This window comes from Chlamydotis macqueenii, chromosome 9, assembly GCF_036417535.1.
Source record: "Chlamydotis macqueenii isolate bChlMac1 chromosome 9, bChlMac1.mat, whole genome shotgun sequence".
NCBI classification, from domain to species: Eukaryota; Metazoa; Chordata; class Aves; order Otidiformes; family Otididae; genus Chlamydotis; species Chlamydotis macqueenii.
The window spans coordinates 15,478,499-15,501,251 of record NC_141564.1 but is presented as its reverse complement, the minus strand read 5'-3'; the positions used below and the strand labels follow the sequence as shown (position 1 = coordinate 15,501,251).

General features: G+C 46.4%; 1 protein-coding gene across 2 annotated transcripts in view; it reads right to left on the bottom strand.

Annotated features, from left to right (window-relative positions):
- The window catches only part of P3H2 (prolyl 3-hydroxylase 2), a 71,888-nt gene that overhangs the window by 13,047 nt on the left and 36,088 nt on the right, over positions 1 to 22,753 (bottom strand). For both annotated transcript variants that reach the window (XM_086754369.1, XM_086754370.1), the window contains exons 2-4: positions 4,103 to 4,249; positions 3,165 to 3,354; positions 287 to 418 (exon numbers count right to left, since the gene is read on the bottom strand). In XM_086754369.1, the coding sequence (XP_086610495.1) occupies positions 287 to 418; positions 3,165 to 3,354; positions 4,103 to 4,249 (469 nt within the window). The remainder of the gene's footprint in view (positions 1 to 286; positions 419 to 3,164; positions 3,355 to 4,102; positions 4,250 to 22,753) is intronic.

Below are 22,753 nucleotides of genomic sequence, written 5' to 3'. Positions count from 1 at the left end.
TAATAATGTTTAAGCTAAAGGTTGGGCTTTTAAAACCTAACTGATGATTTAAAACACTTTAACAAAACTATTTAATTGCATTTCAGTCAACCTGAAAGGAAAAGGACTTTTGAAGAGACAATTTCCAATGTCGTTTACTTCCTGACTCTTTCAGACCATGACACCACATCACTGTAGCACAGGCATCATGGAGAAATATCCTGATTTTCACATGAAGCAATTCAGACTTGCACAAAACATAACAAAACTCAGCAAGCATTATAAGGAACAGAAAGACAACCTTTACCTCTGTAATAGGCAAACTGCAAGTAGTCGTAATGGAGGGGAAGGAAATTTTCGATGGGTGAGATACGGCCTGAACGCGTGGCGAGTTCTCGGACACAGTCATGCTTGCAAGCCAGGACTTGCATGTAGTGATCTGTCAAGAAAAGATGACAATGGTCTGAACTGAGAAGGATGGTGATGGTGCTGAGACGAGGGCAGACAGAGGTTAAATCTCCCCAGCTAAAGGACATGCAACTCATGCTGCTCTGGTCCAGCAGGCTACTGCACACCTACAGAAAGAGCTGAGGATCCTTCCCAAAGCCAATGGAGAGTTGCAGTCACGTTTTTGCCCCCTTGAGAAATTTCTTTCTCCTTCTGTCAACTGTAGAGGGAGCCTGAGCATCTCTTTTGGGTGCCAGGACCTGCTGCTTGGACATGCAGGTGGCAGGTAGCTCCTCAACCCCAAGAGCCAAACCAAGGCAAGGACACCCACAAAGCAAGCAGACGTGTGAAGACAGAGTGGCCACGTGTCCTGCCACATGAAAGCCACCTCCACACTCCCTCCCTTCAGCTCATCTTTAATTCTCTTCTTTCTGCAGCAGGACAGCTCCCGAGGGCACAGGTTGATTTAGACAACAGGGGCTGGTGCAGATTTCAAGCACAGCTGAGCAAGGTGCCTGCACTGTGTCCCTGAAAGGTCTAAGGTGCAAAAATTGGCAGCAAAACCCCCATGTCTGCTGCTTCTCAAAGATGAGATATCTCCCAGGGAAACACAAGCACGTGGTAAACATCTGCCATTAGCAAGGTTTCTTAATCGGTGAGAGTCCACAATATAGGCGTTGTATCAGCTGCACAATTTTGAAGCCAACGCTGACATCTGATTCCAGTTTGGAGCCTTTGCTGCAATGTACTTACAAATCTACTTACTTGCTCTGTCTCTGTACACCATTAAAAATCTTAAGAAACAAACACAGGCTTGAGAAAAAACATGTGCTCAGCTACCAAAGCATTTCTCAGAGCTGCCAAAAAAACAGCCTGAGGAATTTGCGATGAAATCACGTGGAAATTCAAAACAGTCCCCATTTGCTCTGGGCAGGTAGTCTGAGTGGTTATCTGATTCACCATACACATCCAGGGTATTACACTAAGGGAAGCAAGAAGGAAAATGACATAAATAATTTTGTTGTAGTTTAAACCTATTTAAGCATCCTAGACCTGGAATAATCCATCACTGAAAAGCTTTTTCTTGGCACTGTCAAGGTGCCCTAGAAACAGGCTATATAGACTGGAATCAATTCACTGGAACACATCTGTCCCTGGAGTGGTGAGGTGAGGGCGTTTCAACCCCATGCAGCAGCACAGCAAACCAGCCTGGGACTGAAAAGAGAAATGAGTTTTGAAGAAACTCAACCTCTCTTTTCTTGGTGTATTAGCGTTCCCATTCCCTGCTGAAACATCTGGGGCTGAGTGCCCTTGGTCCAGGGGAAAACACTGAATTATGCTGTCCCATAACGAACCATTCAGTTCCCTATAGGAAAGCAGTTGCACTACATAGCTTATTTCCCTTCATGTGCTCTCACTTCCCTGTTTCTTTGGGTGCCTGAACAGCCCTGGGTTTTGGAGCTGTTATTCCCAGGCACATCTGGCCAAGTCAAGTCACCGTGCTTACAGAGACCATTTGGCTTGTTCCCGTTCCCAGGTGACATGCTGGGCTGAGGACCACCACACCATGGTCATGTCTGCATTTCACACCATCCAGCACAGAAACACTGTCTCTGCTCGCTTGGGCTGCAACTCGACTTGCGCAGACCAGAAACAATTTAAAAGAGACTAAAACCTGCTCGATGAGCAGCAGCCTTCTGTAAGAAGGAAGGTGGGTTTCCTTTGCCACTGAAGGCTGCTCTCTTGGAGGGGTTGATATGGCCCTTGTTGTTCTGGTCCATGATCAGTTGTACTGGTACCAAGTCAGCCCTTACAACAGTCCTCGTATTTTTTGCATGTGTAAATAAACTCAACAAAGGCAGCTTCCCATCCGGTATGTTGGTGGTTTCTCATCTTGGTCATTTCAATTAGATTTCCTGTCTCACACAAACAGTATTATGCAAACACAAAAAACAATCTGCATCTGAGTGAAGTATTTTCCACACAAGCAGCAAAACTCCAGAGCTTGATGCAACTCCAAGACCATGAGTACATAAATAAGATTTCTGTCACCAAACAAATGTTAATTTATTGCTCTTCTTTCCCTTATGACTAATTAAATGTAATCTCATTTCTACTGAGAATGAACCATTTTAATCCCCTCTGGCTTAAAGCTACAAATGCAAATCTAAAGATTACATAGCAATGTTCAATTCTCTCCAGAGATTTCAGCGAAGATCATAATTACGTGGGCCTTTACTAATGATAAATCCATCCCTTTGGACGGGGAAGAAATCTATGTTCTGAGTCTTTTTGGCAAATTTCCTGGCCATCTGGAGCATGGCCAAGAGGACTCTGCTGCTCTCTTCATATGCACTGAAAAACAGGGAAAACATAAACAAAGGCCAGCAACATCTAGATTCCAGTGAGTTATGTGAGACCGCATACGGGGGAATCCAAGGCAGTTTATGTTAAAGCTCCTTTACTTCTAGCTCCTATGGAAAGTGCAAATGCTCCACACATCTGGAAATGAAATTATTCTAGCCTAGCTTCTATTCAGGACCAAAATGAGATGCTCTGGTTCCCTGTCCTCTGGATTTGCATTATCTGGCCTTCCAAGTGCCTCCTGCGGCATTACTCACCAGCAGCAGTGATGGAAATGAAGACACTTCACCAAATCCAGCCAAAGGCCCAAACTCAATAATTAAAAACATTGCAAGGCCAAGGATGAGAACCCTAAAGACGCAAAAAGATCTCACCTGCAATAGCTTCGTAGAGGCCAGCTTTATATTCCAGGTACTCGTGCTCCTCAAATCTCTGTGGTCCCTCACACATGATCTGGCAATCTTCATCCTCGGAGTAGTATCCTTTCAGTGCGCGCTCAAAGAAGTCAATGGCCAACTCGTACTCCTCCTTGTCATAGTGCCTTACTCCAGCACTGTAGTCCTCCTGCAAAGTAGGTAGGCAGAAGACAAGACCGTGAACAGACTATGCTGCTTAGATCACAGAATCCTCAGCACCACTGCTGGGTTAGGCATTATGCGAAAAATCATTTCTTTTCTTTGTTTTTACCCTCCTACCTAACAACTATACTGAATGTCAAGGGAGAAGAGAGCTTTTGACTCAGGCAGATCTGTGTTAGAATGAGCATCTTCATTAATTACACCAAATGGCCACTCCTTGGGTGTTGTGAAATCAAAAAGCTGGGGGTGGCCTTGGCATTTGTGTTGGATTTTTGCTTTGGAGAGGTGGAAAAAAGCTGTTACCCTCCTGCCTGCGACCCTGCAACCTCATCAGCACAGCCACTCATGTGCGTGTACCCTGCCCAGGTGGGAGAATCCAGCTCGAAAGAAACACACATAAGCCAAAATCTGTCCATCAGTGTCTATGGAAACATCATTCATCAAAGCTGCCTGCTGGTGCGTGTTCACCACCATGGATGACCCCAGAATTACCTGAAGAGAGAGGCCACGTTAAGGATGTAGCCATCAAACAAAGAGCAGAGAGTGTCTTGAAAAAGCAGGAGTTGGGTTATCTTGAAGGAGAGCACTGAAAGGAAGAGCTTGTTTTGCTGTATTGTAATATGGACCTTGGTAAGAGTCTTCCCGTTCATAGATGATGCTTTCTCAGCCTCCTAAATCTCTTCTCTCCAGACTGCCTGACACATAACCTGGGCACCTCTTTAGCTCAGACTCACCATGTGCTGCTTGGCCTCCCAGTCAATCAAGCTGACCTTTCCTGCCGTAGTCTTGTAGTTCTCAATGTCCTGCTGTATCTCCATGTGCTCAGGGTTTGCCATGAAGAAGGTGTGAGCTGCATTTGCTGCCTCCTCCAGCTTGTTCAGCTGTAACAAGATGAGAAAGACCAAGTGAGCTGGTGATGTAGTGAACACAGCAGTTTGTGCTGCACCCTCTGACACCCTTTCAACACCACAGTCCTGGGCAATGATGGGATAACCAAGGAAAACCTGAATGCAAAGGCTAAAGAAAACAGCTGAAATGAAATGAAAACCCAGAGATGGGGCACTTATCTCTCTGTAACGTGGTCTATTGGTGATGGGGTCCAGCCTATTTTCCAGATGCACATCCTCTGAACTCAGCTACTCCAACCCCCTGCACTGTCCCAGGTGGAGAGAGATGCTGTCGTGAGATATGAGATGGAGAGAGGAGGGGAAAGCAGCTGTTGAGACTGCTCTCTCTACAAGCCTTGGAAGCTGAGCTATGTCCAGGTTAAGGGCTTCTGCTTGTAAATGGGGACTTAGGACCATTTATTAAGCTCAGCTACGTATAGCTGCAAAAGGCCAGACCCTGCAGATAGTGGCAAAGATAAAGAGGAGTTTTATCTTGGTATTTCAAGTTATGTTGGATCTGGAGATTCAGAACTGAGACCAGACATCAGTTTCACCCTAGAGAAAGCCTCATAAACAAACAGAAATGCTAGTGCTAAACACACCCACAGGAGCTGCCAGCAGCTCAGGGAACAGGACAGATGTTCAGGTGAAACATCTGCATGACTTAGCAGGAGAAAGGCCACTTCCATGGCTACTGCACTTGCTCCTGAAAGAAAGCCAAGACCACTGAGTGCCAGCAAGGTGCAGAGTCAGGCCCCGTGGGACACATCTGCAGTGAAATGCCTAGTACTCTGCATTTCTCAGGAGCTCAGAGAGATCATACAAACACTCATGACCAACCAGGCTTATGATAACTAGTTTAATCTCTGACACATTATTATCTTCAGAGATGTGTCTGAACTGTCAATTGTCTGAGCAGCCACCTCGTCAGCAGGTTGCTTGGTACCTCCACAGAAGTGTTCGCAACCATCTTTAAAATTCAAATACACATCTGATAACACATGAACTCCTGGTGAACCAAGTGGGATTGACATCTGGGTGAAATCATGGGGCCTCCTCCTTGAGGGATGTATACCTTATGGTATTGCATACCTTATGGTTTTGCACGCGCGGCTTGTGAAAGTTTCATGGTGAAATACTAAGTGGAAAAATGCAAAGGATTTGCTCAGGGCACTTGGCTGCAGCAACAGCATGGCAAAAAAAAAGTCATTTTTTATGACAAACACTACTCTGAGCAGGAATAGCTGGAATGGGGCAAGAGCGACAGGTTCGATTCCGTTGGACAAGGAGAACCCCCTCTGGATGCACCAAGCCCACACCAAATCACTCTGCAAATCTGCTCCTATTTGGAAAGTGGAGCTGTCTGCCAGCATCAATAAAATACCCCAGCTGTTTAACTGGCAGAATGAGGCCTCCTTTCCTGCTGCACATAAAGCTTGGCAAGACTCGGGAAAATACAGGGTGAGTGCACACATTATTTTTGTGAAATAACCTTCTCTAAGGGCAGCGTGGAGGGAGCATGTTTGGGCTGCGAAGGACGCAGCCGATGCGCTTTGAATCTCCACTCTCAAACAAAATTTCCAAGTGGCAAATATTTAAAAAAATACTGTAACTAGTTTCCTTTGGCTTTTCCTCAAAACAAGGTGGAATTAGAAAGTGCAGCAAGCTTCTGAAAACAATTTTTCCATTAAAAAGAGGCAATCAATAGATAACAGTGATCGGGAGCCCAGCTCAAAGGCAAGGGAAGCGGGGAAGATGTGGAGCACAGTGGGACACACACCAAGCCTCCTGGCACGCAGTGATTCCCCCAGAGGAGTGCCCAGCGCTTTCATCTGGGCTGTTTAGATTAGGACGAGTGCAAACACAGTCTGCAGAGCAAACAAGCTGGGTACAGCGAGTCAAACTGGTGGCAACTGGAGACATCATGACTGTTGGAAATCACCAGCTGAGCTTGTCAGGGATGCTGGGTGACTCCGATAGGGAGACATTGAATGGGAGCAGACACCCAAATCTACCAGGGGACTTGTGAAATTAGCACTTTTATATCAAGGGAGTGTTCCAGACACACTTTCAACGTTGCTCGCTGGAGCATGGAGACCTTTTGAAAGCAGGTGCCCAGATACATGAAGAGCCCAGCCATCACCGTGAGCCAGACCGATGCCAGGCGGGCGCTCTCCGAAACCCCGTTTGCTGCTCTGCTGCTCCGCCACAGCCAAAATTGCTTGTCTGGTTCCCAGAAAGGCCAGGGCAGAGCTGGCCAAAGCAGCACGCGTGAATACCTCTGAAATGAAGATGAAAGCTCTGGTCAGATGGCATCTCAGCCTACTGCCCAGATCTGCCCTTTGAACAGCAAAGCACCACTGTGTTGCAGTGCCCACAGAAACGCAAAAAATCTGCCTTGTGTAAACTTCAAAAGTTTTTCAGGATTAGCTCTCTGCTGACAACGTATGCAGGGAAGCCAGCTTTTAACTGCATAAACAAGATCTATTCCAGTCCTTCACTTGGAGTTTTCCTAAGGACACCCCTCTCCAGCATAACTCCTTGGCTTCCCGGCAGGCGAGCAAAACAACTATAAGAATTCTTTTCCAGATAGCACCAAAAAACCCTAAACTCCTTCAGTGTAGAAATACTTTAAAAAAAAAAAAAAAAGATACATTCCTATTCAGAAACACATATTCCATCCTGAAAAAGCTTGTCTCAACATAATCCCATTCTGGAAAAGCTCATTGCAGCTGGACAGCATCTGATACAGGATAAAGGACCAACCAGAGCATCTCATCTCCTGTGTATGCAGACCTAAAAGGGACCAAATGCATCTCAGCCGGGGAACTGGTGCCTCGAGACACAAGCTGCAATAGTCTGTTTTGGGATGTTCTTTTTTTCCTTTGATTCTAGCTCCTTTTCGGAAAGCTTTCATAAACTGCCACAGATCCTAGGATGGGCTTGGTTCTTCCTGGATAAAATCCACCTCTGTGAGATAGGAAGAGTCTGATTTCTAGACACAACAGAAAATCCCTTTCCCGTATTCAAAAGAAGGCTCATACTGTATCTAGTCCTGCCGGCTCTTCACAGCAGAGATGACCTTTGGATTTTGCTAAGTGGACTCAAAGTAGAACATTTCAGCTCAACACTTTTCAATTTATCATGTCCCATATTTGCCTTAGAAACATTCAAGTAACACAAAGAAGCCAACAGCTGCTAAATTTGGGGGAGCTTTTAAGTGGATGGGTGTATATAAAAGCAAATTCCTAACTGGTAAGACACATTCAGAGACTAGCACTGACATTAATTATGAAACGCTCTGGGGAAACTTTTGCCAAAACACTGAATTCACAAGGAGAAGGATATTTTAGTATTTAAAGGTCTGGGCTGGGACTCAGGACACCTGGACTCAGTTCCTGGCCCTGTTGCAATCTCACTGTGTAGCCATTGGAAAAAAAACACTTTGTTTTCTTTGTGCTTTATTTTCCGTTGTTTTAAATGAATAACAAGAAAAATAATAGCATTTCCCCCATAGGGTAATCACTTTGTTTATTTAGACGGCAAGCAACTCGGGGACCACAAACATATGCAAGCACATAACACGACGGGATTTTGATCTTTGTACTGAACGAAAATCAGCAAGGAAAAAGTGATAACTGTAGAATCACAACCTTAGTATGTGTTCTAAGGTCTGCTTGTTCACCCCACGGGAATGAGATCGCTGGGCTATCACTGCAGCTTTGTGCCAAACCCTGTGTACTTCAGCCAGAGAGGACACACGAAATCAGAACACCAGCACTGAGAGGGCCCCTGGAACACTCTGTCCGTGTTATCTTACCATGCCAACAGCTAAAGGCAAGAAGGGGAAAACACAATATTTAAACACTTCTGTGTTTTGATGCTGGAAAATACAAACAAAAAAAAACAACAAAAAAAAAAAAAACAACCAAAACCACAGAGGATTCACCTCATCACCAATGCCCACTCAAAAACAGCTCAGCCTTGCTCAGCTCCACATGCAGGCACATGCTCTGAATTCGTGCTTGCCCTCACTATTTGCAGACAAATGAATTCTGACCAAAGCCCCTCTAATGCCAGATGCTCAGCAAGCTGGCATAAACCCCTTGTCCCTTCCCTAGGAGATACATCACACAATGGCACTGTGGTTTTAGCTACCATGACCCTAAATTTGCAGCCCTTAAAGTTTGCCTTCTGGTGCTTGGCAGTGGGGATAGGGAAGCGGAAGAGGCGTTGTGCCAGGTCTGTGAGACAAGCATCGCACAGCTTTAGAGTCTGCTCTTGCTGACAGGGGCACGGTGCGCTGTACCACCAGCGCTCGGCTCACGTTGAACACTGACACAGTGCTGTTTATGGGGAAGCAGCTGTAGCCAGGACATCTGCAGGTGAGCAGGTGCTCCCAGCTCACTCTGAAGTTTTCACAGCAAAAACAAGGGTAAAAGAGGTACAAAAGGCAGAGGACTTCAGCAAGAACATAGCCAAAGCAGTATCAACTCTGGCTGCCTGAGACAAGAGCACACAGGGCATGATATAATCAAGACCCCACACTGTTTTTGACAATGAGTTCCCATCTCATTGAACATATCGCATATTGGCCACTATCATACATTCTGTGTGACTGTCGTAATCCAACCTCTTTCTACATTAAGGTATCTTCAGCACATAAAACACACTTTGAATTTAAACTTATTTTTTGGTGTGGGAGAAGTAAGGCTTATGGACTGGAAGATGTGTCAGATCCCTCAAAACCCCAGCGCTTCTTGCCATGCCAAGACTGGACCTACTTGTATATAACCTCCATTAATTGCTGAGTGCATGAGCCTGGAACAGAGCGTGTGAGAAAAAAAAATTTCAACCCATTCAGCTGACCTAGAAACCAAAGTCTCAGACCTTCAGACAACTCCTGGTTTGCTAAACAGATATTGGGTTTTTTTAAACTTTTCCATAGCTCCACCGCTGCTGTGCTCTATCAAAGGCTTAGTGCAGCGGGCTCTGCAGCGCAGGGTGGCTCTGGAGTCGGTAAGCACAGATAAGTGAAATAAAAGGTTCGGTGTCACAAAGGATTAATCTCGTTGTGTCTATGCAGAGCTTACTGCCCGGGCAATCAGAAGCAAATAGCAGTGAGATGGCTATAAATAGCATTTGACCTTGTCTCAACTATTTTATTATGGCAAATGGAAAAGGAATAAATTCTCCAGAGAAATTAATCAGGTAATTTTCCCTCTGCTGATGGGCTCGCAAATTTGCAGAAAGATTCCTGAGCCGTCTGTGATCCACAGTGGCACCCGCTGACCCCGCAGAAACACTAAAATCAGAGAGCAAGGCAAACACATGGCAGGAAAAGGCCTGCGTTAAGTTCAGGGAATAGGTACCAAGTGACAAAGATGTGAAGCAGCCTTTGAAATCATTAACACACCATCCCCTGCTCTCCAAAGAGTTTACCAGTTTCTTGTCTTCCAACTCAAGATAAATAGTGTTGGTCTCCCCTCCTTGCTACTACTATGATGTGAGGGAGATTTGATACATTCCCAGAGACTCCATATGCATCTTTTCAGAGGTCTTCTCCATTTTCAAAATGCAGAGAGTCTCCAATGTGCTTTGGACGCTTCCTCTCACATCACCCCAACACGCCTCGCTGTGTGCTGTCACTCACCAGTTGCTCTGGTAGACCCAAATCCAAAACAGAACAAATCTGGAGAATTGGCACAGGGAAAGCTTCTCATGAGAAAGGAAACTTATGAAGGGTTTGGTTTTTTTTTTTTTTTTATTATTCCAATAAGCAATTTTTCAGTACACAAACACATGCAGATTAGTAAGTACATGGTCAAAAGAGCTGACTAGACGTTGAATTAGCCTCCAGAAAGTGGCAGATGTTTGGAAATTTAAAACCAAACTGAACAAACCACTTCAATATTCTTCATGGAACAAATTCTTTCAATCAACCAAGAGAGAAATGAGATTTCCTAACAAATCTCTCACTTGGGCCACGCTGGCAGTATTTTATGTAAGACGTGCATGCCGAGCAGATTGACAGCATCGTCCAGCCTGGAAAGGCCCTTTTGCATTGAGAAAGCAAATTAGACTGAGAAACTTCCTTCCTTCCCTCTCTGACATCCTCATCTTAAACTGGTCAGGTAAGAATGAGGATTTTCACACGTCTCTGGCTGTGCATTATACGCCTCAGCGCAGAGGTGGGGTAACAAACACTGCACGAGGAGCAGAGCATTACTCACAGAAAGTGACTTGCAAAACCACTTCCAAGCAGGAAGGACACTTCCCACATAAATCTCAAACACACTGAGCCATCACAGGATTCATCTGCAGAGCAAGCGGTGGGAAATGTGTTTGTGTTTACTGAACCTTCAATTTGGCTGATGGCAAAACACTCTCCGAGCCAGATTTTGCCCTGTGTAAACACTCAGTTCTGTCTAACATACTCTGATGACAGCTAAGTTGTGTGAAATAGCATTTTCAACATGGAAAAATTCATAGAATATGTAATGTGGGCTCGCCCGCTAAAAAACAAAACCCCTAGAACTGGGTTTTTAAACATTGGGCAAGAAATCCCTTGTAGATGGGATTCTTCCCTCTGTGCCAGTGGACAACAGCCCAGATCACAGACAGGAGCTGGCATCACACGGATTTCAGCACACTACTCTCTCCAAAAAGTCCCTCTATCAGCTGATAGCCAGCCAGCCGTCCCCCTCCCTGCAGATGCAAACACACAGCCGCGCTGCCAGCACATGATGGCCATGCCAGTCGGTAGTGCAAAACACCCTGGACCACATGAGGGCTCTGAGCAGCTCCTCCAAAAGTCGTGTCTGGCTAGAAATGGGCTCCTTCTATATTTTTAAGGATGCCAGTATAATTTGAAAGTTAAGTAAGAGCTTCCCTTATAATTTTCACTGGAAGATGTGGGATGTATTCAGCCCTCAGGAATCTGTGTAGATGATTACCCACAAGACTCCTACACCCCAGAGTTTTCCTCGGTCAGGTAATTAGAGATGAGCCAGTGGCCCTCGGAGATAAGCAGCATGGAAGAAGCAATACACTTCAAGACTAATGGCAACAAGCAGTGCTGGATACTAAAAGGTGGGGGGTATAAAGCAAAACAGCCTTTCCAGAGCGGAGGCTCTCATGTGTGTCTTTCTTTCTGTTGTGGCAGCATCCCCATGGCGGCCCTGGCCGTTGCACACCTGGGAAAGTATCAAAGATTAGCCCGTGCATTTTAAGCTAATGAAATAGAGCATCTAGGAACAAGCATGATTATCCCCTCCTCACAGACCACACCAGCTAGAGTCCCAGGGGCCAGAGGATGTTATAGAAATAATGAGCTTTCATCTGATGCATTGACTGATAAGAGACGGAGAGGCAGGTGGTCCCCTGTAGAATCTTGAAAATACCTGGGAGGAGAGAGGTGAATCTTGCTAAACCCACCAGCAAGGAGCAAGGGAGCTCTTTGCCCATGAAGGGAGGAAGGTCAATGCTGGAATGCTTCAATCTGATTAAGGCTAAAACTGTTTGCATGCTTTTAGGGGAAAAACAGAACCAAACAAACTTGGCAGGCAGTTAAAAGGGCTGGAGGGTCCATCATGTAAGCATGAGTCACAGGAGGAAGCAGACAGGACACTCTCTCCAGCAGCAGAGATGCCATAGGAACAAAACAATATTCTACATTTCCACAAAGTCTTCCAACCTCAGGAACCTGAAGGCATTTGATTTGGGCCAGAAACAAAGCACTCTCATCTGTGATGAAGGAACTGAAGTGAAGACATAGAGATGGAACGGGGGATGCTTGGGAGAGGATCACTGGACAGTGCTTTTGCAGACAGTCTAAGATCCAAACACAAGTATAATCCACAACACAGAGCCATCGGCACAGAAATAAACTCAGTGTTCATTCTAAGGAGGATGAAGGCCAACGCATGCTGCAGCACATCTCTATCAAAATTTCCCATCAGTAAAGGATTTCATTGAAACAATGGCAACAGACAACCTGCTCTCCCAATGAGGGGATGAGTTATACTCTTGTGACTGAATTGATTAACAAATACCACACAAGTGATGGTGAACAACCTGCGGACTGTGCACAACAGTCTGATGCCATCCATGGGCCTACAAGAATAAGGCAAAGCAGAGACTGGACCCAAAATCAGCAGAACTGTCACACATTCTCTGTTTCCCAGATTCTCTGTTCTTCCTGTTTTTATGCATCTTCCCTCTTTGAGACTCATAAAGCAGCAGCTTTACAGTTTAGATGTTAATTTTTTCTAGCATCCTGCCTCCTTGGACCTTGCAACTAGTCAAACTGCACTGGTTGATAACATCAGGCACCGGGGCAGACTCCTAACCAAGCTGTCTCCACGTTGACATCTCTATAGAAATAATTACTAAAACACTTAAGGAAAACACAACAGAAAAATCTGAGACAAACAGAAAAATTCTTACAGCAGAGAATTTCCTCCCGTTCCAGGGTTTAGCAATGGCTCAGCACCTTTTAAAAGAGTCAGACATGATGAGCTGTTGAATGTCCTTTGGGAGCCAAAGTTTCCTGTGAGAATGCATATGCTTGTCTGCTGTTACTCAACATCATCCAAACAGCTACGCGTGCCCCTAGAAAACGCCTTTCTGAAAGGACACATGGATTACTCATGACCATCCTGGAATCAGGAAGCCACACTGACCCAGTGATAAAACTATACTCCTTTTTTTAAGCCCTTTTCTGATGTAAATAATTTTGACAAATGGCTTATCTAAACTCTGTCCTAGGCCTGAAGACTGCCTCTCCCTACCTTTTCCCTGAGCAGAAAAGGTCATCTCCTACAGAAGGTACTGACTGACCCAGAAGTGATTATGGTCAGTTTATTTTAATAACACCAGAGCGCTTGTTTGAAAAGCAGAGTGCATAGCCCTGAGGGTGGGCTGCAGACAGGACTGTGCTATCTGAGAAAGAGATTATCTCCCTCTGCCCTGAGCCATGACAGGACAGCAATGGGAGAAGCAAACAAACTGTAAATCCCAAGGAGAAAACAGACTCATAGCATATCTATGTATTGTCCCCTCATACAAAATCCTTAACAGTCTTCAAGGAAATGGTTTTAATTACCATGGTTTTTTTTCCAAACACAATGTTTCTGGAATACCTTTTCCAGGGCTCAAGTCATAAATCAATGGATCATGACTCGCAACTGCTGAAGGCTTGGAAACCATCATGATGGTGATAGACATGTCACCGCAGACTTGATTAAGTAAGTCATCAGATCACCATGCTAATTCAAGAAGCATCTTGCAAAGACTAAAGAAGATCTACAAATCAGGAGTGGGTTCTGCTCATCACAAGGGCCATCTGACTGATACCAAGGAGAAGCAAACTGAGCTTATGCCTTAGGTGACTTTAGAGAAAACTGCCATCTTTGAAAAGAAACTTCTATGTTGATCTGACAGAGTGACCATTACTGGGCCAGCATTGAGGCATTGCATTTACTTTCTGCAAGGAAGCAATGCTTGTAGAGAAAGAGAGCAAAGTGAAAAATATATCCATAGTTCTGCAATATAATCTCAGTTGATCTGGAAAGCGAAGGAAAACTCTCGCAAGAGGCACTACCTCTATGGACTACCAAGCCAGTTCAGGCCAAAGGCTCATGTACCCCAGGAACCTTATCCCAGCAGTGGCCAGAGCTGGACACTTGTGGGCAGAGCATAGGGTTATGGCAGGTACACAGTGACCCTTTCACACAGGGTATCGTCAGCTTACAGGCTTCCTGAACCAGGATTTGCCTCTGGACTACTGTGCTTAAAAGCCACCGATGGCCCTATGCTCTGGGGAGCTGTGTAATCCTTTCTGGAACACATTTATACAAGTTGCAATAAATAAGGGATTTGGGAGATTTGAGGACATCAGTATATTATTTTCACCAGAGGAGGCTGAGAAAGACCTACCGCTAGGCTATGTTACAGTTTTCAGAAGATATAGGAGTTGCTGCAAAATACACCCGCACACACGTTTACGTGCCTGGAAGGCAAGAGCCATTGCAGCAGCACTGCAGACTTCTCAGGTTCCGCCAACACTCACTACACTAAAACTCAAACCCATCTGAGTAAAACAGGGACGAGTTTTCCCACAAAAATGCATCTTCTGAAATTAAGGCAGATGAAACAGGGCAGGGGAGGGAGCCTGCAACCCACCCTCTCATCCAGGACACTGAGAGCACATCAGGTCTCAAGGCTCTCTTGGTGGGCAGGATGAGTATGCCGACTTGAGATGGCCTGGGCTGATTCCACAGTGTAGCAACCGCCAGACAAGTTCTCAGCAAAATCTGACCCTGCAAATTCTGGAGGAGAGGTCCTCTTTCTTAAGAGCTTCTGACTGTTGCAGCTGAGGTTGACAGTCCAAAGAACCCACCTTCACAGGCTTCCACCTTCAGTTTATCCAGCACTACTGAAGCAACATGTATTTCATTTGGAAAGGGTGCAATTCTACCCTTGCAAATGTGACTCTTGCCTAATCTCAGCTCCTCAAGCTTTGATGAGCACTGTTACTAATTTGAGAGAGAAATTAATGGCTTTGAGAGAAGAGTAACACCCGTCTCCAGAATGCCACCTCCAACACTCAGCCCAGGCAAGCATTACGTACAGCATCCGCTGCTGCTCTGGCTCTTGGTGCAGCTCCAGCATCTCCTGTGGAGTCACAGCAGGGAAAATTTGGCTCGTGCTTCAGCAAGCGAGGCCACATACCACTTGGACAATTGCCTCCATACATGACACGCACCACAAGCTTCAGCTGGATTTGCTGCTTCTGAAATGAAAACACTTTGCTCGCTTTCCCTAGCCGTAGCTTGGTAATCATTACTAAACACTTATCAACTAGACGGCCTTCATTTCCTGAGAGCCTGGACCTAATTACACCAGGAAACACTCTGCTTTTTCTTCAGATGCTGAGAAATGTTGGTTTCTGAGCCCTGCTCCTACAAAGTCAAACTTTGCTCTGATTAGTAGTGGGCAGGGGAGAGGGAAAAAACGCAGCCAGCTCTCAAAAGGCAAACTGCAGTGATTATTCACAGTGATGCCCTGGCTTCACTCTACATCATTAATAATAACAATGAAGTGTCACAGCTATTCCATCTCCCCTCCCTCCCTTATTAATCTTAGCTGAGCCCTGCGAGGCCCCTGCAAAGAGGTATCAGTTTCCCCAGGTATGGAGTCTGATGTCTCACAGCAAATCAGAACCAGATCCCGGGGTCGCCAGCTCCCAACGCCATTCCTCGAAGGAGAGAAAAGAGAAACCAGCCCCCTCAGCTCCGTTTCGTTATCAGGACATTCGATCCCGCGGTGGGATGAAGGAGCCTTTGCCAAACGTGCTGCACACAGAGCAGCGCTTTCAAACCTCTCCTTTTGTGCCACAGGGCCGGCTGGGACATTGAGTTACAATTGCCTGCTTGTAACAGAGCTCAGAATATCACCATCAGATTGAACTGTTGGCCAATTAGTGTATAAAAAACCCTACAAATGCACAGTAATGGAGTGATAATGGCCATAGCACAAAATCGAAAGGTCTGTGGCTGCAGCAGCATCAGTTTTACTCTGTGAGCCACTGCCCATCCTGGCGGGTGGCCAAGCAGCAGCTGTGGGTGCTGCATCCCTTCAGTTTTCCCTTTGCAAGAGTCGGTGGAACAACATGGGTGGGATGTGTCAGCTCCCAGTTTGGCCAGGGCATGTGTGGCCAAAGGGTGATTCTTGAGAGCAACCAAGAGATGAGTCCTATGCAAAGGGTAGATCAGTAGCACATCCCACATTTCTGACTCTGAGTCATTCTCCTACAGGTATGTCCCTTCACCTTTCTTCTCCCTCCTGGCCAAAAGCTGGAAATAAGAGCTATTACCCTACAGACTGTACTCCTGGGGACTGCTATAATCCAGAAGGGAGGCCAGAGCATCAGAGCCAGCACTTTCCCATTGATTACTCCAGTGTTGATGACCAAGCACGAAACTGGAAGCACCAAACAGCCTGAAACAGAGCTGAGATTTTTTGTACCACCATCCTCCCTGGCCTCTCTTCACAAACACGTTGCCAGTGATGCAGTTTATTTATAACCTGCAGTACATAATGCACGTGGTTTGGAGATTGCAAGCCTGTGCCTGTATTTCCTTGGCATGCCTGCCTGGACTTTCCCTGCACATCCAGCACACCAGGGAAGTACTGCAGGCTCAGAGTGCTTTGGCAAAGCATCTCTTACCCTGACATGTGCAATGTTCAGCTCCAACTTCTGACACCCTTATGGCTCTACTTGCTGGAAACCCTGTAGAGACACGCTCCTCCACAACTTTCTTCATGTCAGGGGCTTAAAAGCATCCATGGTGGTGGATGGTCTTCACTGGTCTCCGACCACTGGTCTCTCTCTCACCGACACGTTCTGCATCCCGGCTGCAGCCCCACCACTGATGTCACCCTGGCAGGCTGAGAGACATTACTCGTCGTCTGGGGTAAAATTGTTTTCTACTCTGCAAAAAATTAGAAGCTGTCTGCCCTTGCTGAGGACACAGCTGAAGTCATCCTCCTGCCAGAAGTCAGTATTTTCTGAGCACTTCCAAGCGGAGTCTGGGTTTCTGATTTTAATTCCCAGCCCTGGTTCTGACTTACTGGGAATTCTTCTACCAGTCACTAAGCATCTCTATGACTCAGTTTCCTTGTTAAACAGGAGCACAAGCCTTCTGGCCCTGGCTGCTGGGAGGCTGAATGACAGCATTTAAATACCTCGGGTGATGTTTCAGGGCTTAAGACATTGCAAGATTTTTCTGTTGATCTTAAAATTATGCACCAGTCTCCTGTAAGAGCTCACTCAATCCTTATAAGTCGCTCTTTGTCACTGTTCCCATCCACACCCTGGTTCCTCTTTGAAAGGCAAATACCATAAAAGGCTGTTTATAGAGACTGAGATGTAGAAAGGAGAAGTCAAACAGGGTCAGGCTCACGATGGCTTTGCTGCCCTGAGCTGTGGCCAGGGAGGGGTGGCTTCCCGCTGCCCCCATGATCTGCGGGGAACAGCAGCCAGTCTGTCCGAGGAGCCTTTGACGTGGGTGGGTGTCTCCTGCCCCTTCGCAAAGAAACGTTTCATCTCCAGTGGAAATAGCTAAGACGGAAAAGGTGGATGATGCCAAGATTAAGTAAGAGAACTAGGAAAATAGCAAGCATCCCTAATCAATCACGCTTGGACAGTGAGGGTTTTATGTGCACAAAGCCTTCGCTTAAATTCTTTTTTTGCGTTTATCCACAAGAAGGAAAAAAAAAATCTGGTGGCTGAGGAAACTGCCAGATGTTGATTCACCCTTTCTTTCTGCAAATGTTTCCATTTTGTTGAAAAACCTAATTTTCAAACTCAGGAATCCTCAAAAAAGAATTTTTTTTTTTTCTTTTTTTAGAAAATAAAACCTGCAAGCAACTCTAATGACAGCACAAGACGTGGATGAAGGCAGAGGAACTCTGCCATCTAGCAGACTTCATGCAGCTAACGTTTCCCTGGCCTGGAGCTGCAGAACCAAACTGTCTCTACCAAGTCTGGGTTTTCCCTGGCACAGAGAAGAGAATGTTTAAAGAAACAGATACGTCAATGCAGAGCTTTTTAAAAGAAAATATGGGTAACTATATTAATAAACCTTATTGGTAAGGATTGTAACCATCATCTGGTTCAGAAAAGTCCCTTAACTTGGTTAAAGATGATGCAGGGCCACAAATGAGAGAGGTAGAGACTGAAACAGAAGCCACAGAAGGCAGTGAGGTAGCCAGGATATAGTGACATCCTACAGGACTCACTCCAAACACCTGAGTGGAAACCATGACCCCTGAGAAATCCCATCACAACCAGTGAGAAGGATCTGCATTTTGCATCTCTGTCCAAAGACAGCATCTCCTGTACAGCAGTCCCTTAGAAAGAGCTCAGGGGTTATTCCAGTATTGGCTTTGAAAAAAACATCATTTAGAAAATAATCTATAACTTCATATCTCATCTCTCATAAGATACAAAGCACACTTGCTCAGCCTGAGTAATCCACAAAACCTAGAGCCTAAACAGTAGGTATGGCTTCCCAAAAAACCTAAACCTATGTTCCAGTTGCAGTAGGCAATGGTACACCACAGAACAGTGGGTTTCCCAGGCCCCACACACCCGCCACGCACCGCTAACAACATCTCAGAGCATCCCATGCTGCAGAGTGCGAGAGCTGCACCACTTTCCAACATTTCTGTTCTAAACATAGATTTACAGCCAGCTATTGACGGATTAAGTATGAGGGAGGAGACCAAGTCACAAGTCTATTGTCTCATTTACTCACTTAGCTTCCTGGCACGTGCACCTAACCATAATACAGAATTAAATTTAGAGTTTGTTTTTGAAAAGAATCACTTTGGACTTACTTTCCACAAAATCCTTCTGTTTGATTTAGTGCACAACAGCTGTTCATTTCAAGAAGCTGTTGGAAAAACATTCATCTGCTCCCAGCCCAGACTACTGTTAAAAAAGCAGAGCACACTTCTAAAATTAAAAAAAAAAAATGCTTTAAGAAGTACAAATATGAACAAATATGAAGAACTTCCGACAAATGTGTTTTAGTCGTTGCTGAGGCTAATTCAAAACATAAATCACCGCAGGTGTAACTTCACTGGAAACACATGGCTTTCCATCCAAAATAAATCTGGGCCACAGAATAAAATCCACACAACCTACATGGTGACTTGGTTGGCAAATGAAGGCATGGGCAGACTTGCATAGCTAGCACCAGTGTTGCATTCAGCCCTCTGGGTTATTATTTACAGATGCTTCTTATGATGACAGCATCCCTCCCCTCCGGCTCCTTGGGAGCACTTCCTTGGTGCAGGGTGCTCCTGAGCCTCTCCCTGCACGGGGAAGCACAGCTCACTGAGCTGAAGCCGCTCCGCAAGCCCACGAAGCAGGGAACCAGGGCACAGGTCTCTCGGTCGCACTGCAAAGCCCAGCAAAGCGCGGCATGGCAGAGCTCAGCCCGGAGCCTGTTTTGGGGCCCTGGGCTGTACCCGCAAGCCCTCGAGGTCTGGCAGAGCACACTCAGCTCATGCTGCTGGGCTGTGGCACAGGCGTGCATGGCAGAAACATCCCAGGAATTACGCAAATATAAAAAAAAAAAAAAAAGAAAAAATTTGTTTCCAGTGACAGTAGCAGAAAGCTCTCTGACTGCCAGACCACAAACAAGCTGGAGACATTTCCCTCTCTCATTCTACTTGACACGAGACCTGAGCCAAGCTCCTTCTTCAGCAGCTCTCCGAAGGGTTTACCATGAGACAGTCCGTATGTCTGATTCCTGGTTGCACAAAGACCTGGACAGCAAGGATGAGAGGGATACAATAAAGGTGAAAAGGCTCTGATTTATGGGGCACTGGTGGCAGCAAAAGCACTGTCTTGCGATGGGTCAGGAGGGACAACACCAACCTCCAATTTTCCAGCAGCCCTGGGCTGGATTTTACACCAGACTGACAAAAAGCAGTAGCAGCTTTCGATTCATCTGGAAAAAAAAACAGAGTTGCTTTGAGTGAAGCACCAGGAAGGTCTACAGCCCCAGGAGAGCTTCTCAATAGCTGCGCACTTTGGTTTGCCCGGGCATGCAGGCAGGACATGGTGGGCTTCTCATTGTAGCTCAAGATTCAAACTGAGGGTGGGCTGCCCACTGTGCCTGGATGCCTCACACCAGGGCTGCAAAGCAATCGCCGTATCTCCCTCACGTGCCGTATCACTCGCTCTTCTCTCATACCCAACAGGGCAGCTGGCTTGCAAGCATTTCTGGTCCCAGGCTACACAGGGAAAGAGGTCAGACTTACACATCCATTACCTGCACAGAAGAACAGTCCTCTTCACCAGTCCTATCATAGAAAAGTTGTTACTTATGTACCTGATGACAGTGGTCCAAAGAGCCAGCTCAGAGCAGGACCCTCTGTGCCAGCTGGCCAGCACAGCCCCAAACACATGCAAGAAGGTAGGCAACTCCTCCCATGCTCAGATCAACTGAGGGCTTTAAGATGCCCTCACCCCAGAGAGCTCATGAATTAACTTAAGGGAAGGCACCAGAGACCAAGTCTGGAAGAGGAGGACAGCAAGGATGAGAGGGATAGCTTTTGGAAAGCAGATGGGCCCAAATCATGCAAAAGGCTTTACAATCCTTCAAGCAGGAAATAAGTGATGACATACTGTCATGTTGCTGTGTCAACAGCTGACACATAGAAGCAGGTTAATTTCACGGACTCCCATGTTATTTTAAAAGCTCTCTTCAAAACTGCAGAGTGAGGGCAGACGAGCTTCAAGCCTTGCAGAGCAATGGCTCTGTAGAAGACTCACTGCTGTGGGAGACCTCAGTCCCTCAGGAACCAGCCTGCATGGAGGAGATGCAGCCAGCCCCGCCATCCACAGAAGGCATCTGGGGCTCACCACAGACGGCTGCTGATACAAGACCAAAGCACCAGCCTCCCTTCCCTTTCCCTCCAAGAAAACAGTCCTCTGCCCAAAATGTGCTCAAAGGGTTCATTGTTGTCTGGCTGACACACGTGATGTTTGAAGCTAGCCTGGAAGTCCTCAAGGTTGTGGACAAAGTTCTGCATGTCTCAAGCAGGCTACAGCACTTCTGAGAGTCTCCTTTACCCTTAAGAGGGGCTTTTTGTTTGCTTTTAACATTATGCACCAGAAACAAAACACTCCCCCCTCCTGCTGCTCTCCCTCTTTCTTATCAGAAGCAGCCACTGGCATTTTCACCAATGCTATCACCCAGCTGTTTTTCCAAGGGTCTGCATATTTACTTTCTCTGTTTTCTTTCAGCAGTGGGACACAAGAGCCAAATCCTTGAGGACTGGCCCACAGGGTCTTTGCCACGCTGGAAACTAGGAGGAATGGAAACATTCAAGGCCAGGTTGGATGGGGCTCTGAGCAACCCGATCTGGTTGGAGATGTCCCTGCTCCTTGCAGGGGGGTTGGAACTAGATGGCCTTTAAAGGTCCCTTCCAACCCTAACCATTCTATGATTCTATGAATACCTGCAGGAAAGCTTCGATTTCACAGTGCTGTCAACTGGAACTGCGTTTGTGCTTCCAGCAGTGGGTTCGGCACAAGGCGCATACTCAGATACCAGCACAAAGAACAAAACTCATGTTCCCTACAAGCCTCATGGAAAGACTACCCATATTCAGCTAAAATTCTGCGAAACCCATTCAATTTTTAAGGAACAGCTTCATTTACAGTCTGGTTTATTTTTCAGCCCCATGGTGTTAGAGATCTCTGTGTAGATGCTTTTCCCACATGGTTTAGCTTTGCAGAGTGATCCTGCCTTTCGGAAAAGTTTGCTGGAGTTACCAAGTGAGGGCACGCAACCCTCTTCCTAGGAAGCGATGGGTTAGGAAACAGTCCGGGCTCATACATCAGAGTAAGTTTTTTGCTCCTTAACTTTCATTTAATTTCACCAGCAAAGCCTTCCCCCTATTCCAGGTTAATGCCCCTGTCCCCTGCAGCCAGCAGGCATGCAGGAGCATCCCCACCAGGTCTGCGCTGAACCAGCCACCGCGCTGCCGGCCAAAGCAGGAGGCAGGATCCCGGGCCACAGCCATGACTCACTCTCCCAGCCCTGCCAAAGAAGTAGTTCTGGAGTGAGGAAGCGACAGGAAGACCTAAATTATAAAGCCAGTGAAAGAAAATGAAAGAAAATCCTCCTCAGCTCTCCTTGCTTGGGTCTAGCAGGGAAAAAGGGGAAAGGGTGTGCAAAGCCTGAGGGGTGTCAGAGCACATCTTGGTGCTGCACTGACAAGGAGATGGGCTCTGGCCAAGCAACTTTTTCTTCTATGTGAGTGAAACATCCTTTTCAGCTCTAGTGCAGCCATGATCATGTCCACACTACTGTCTGGCACACAACATGCAAGGCGATGCACTGTACATTCATGTCAATGGACTCTATAGGGTGCTGCCAGGCTGGTGCTGGGTGGGTTTCCCTCACAATCCTCTGCCATAGAACACTGGAAGAAGTAAAATGCCCCAAATATTTTCCCCACGATTATCTATAAGGCTGAATATTTCTGAGTCCACATACAGGTGCAGAAAATCATCGAGACTCTGAACCACTGCAGTCAATGGCAAATCTAATACTAAGGGGGCTTGAAACACCAGCATAGGTAAAGTGGCCCAAAAAAAACAGATGCTCCAGGTTTGCCTAGCCCTTCAAAGCCACTCCCCAAGCCTTCTCTCAGCTTCGCAGGTTAAATCCAGCTGTTTCTCACACACTGACTGCACAGCTAGGTGCTGTGCTGGCCGGGCTGGCAGTCCCACAGCAGCACAGACATGGGGGCACAAAAGCAGACAGTGGTGCTCAGCCGACAGCTCTGCTGCCCCCCAGCTCACACTTCTCCCTTCTTTGCCACAGGGACCCTCTCAAGAAAGACAGGGCCACCTCTGAGCATCACCTCGGACAGGCTGGGTCACGGGTATCCTTACACACTTTCTGC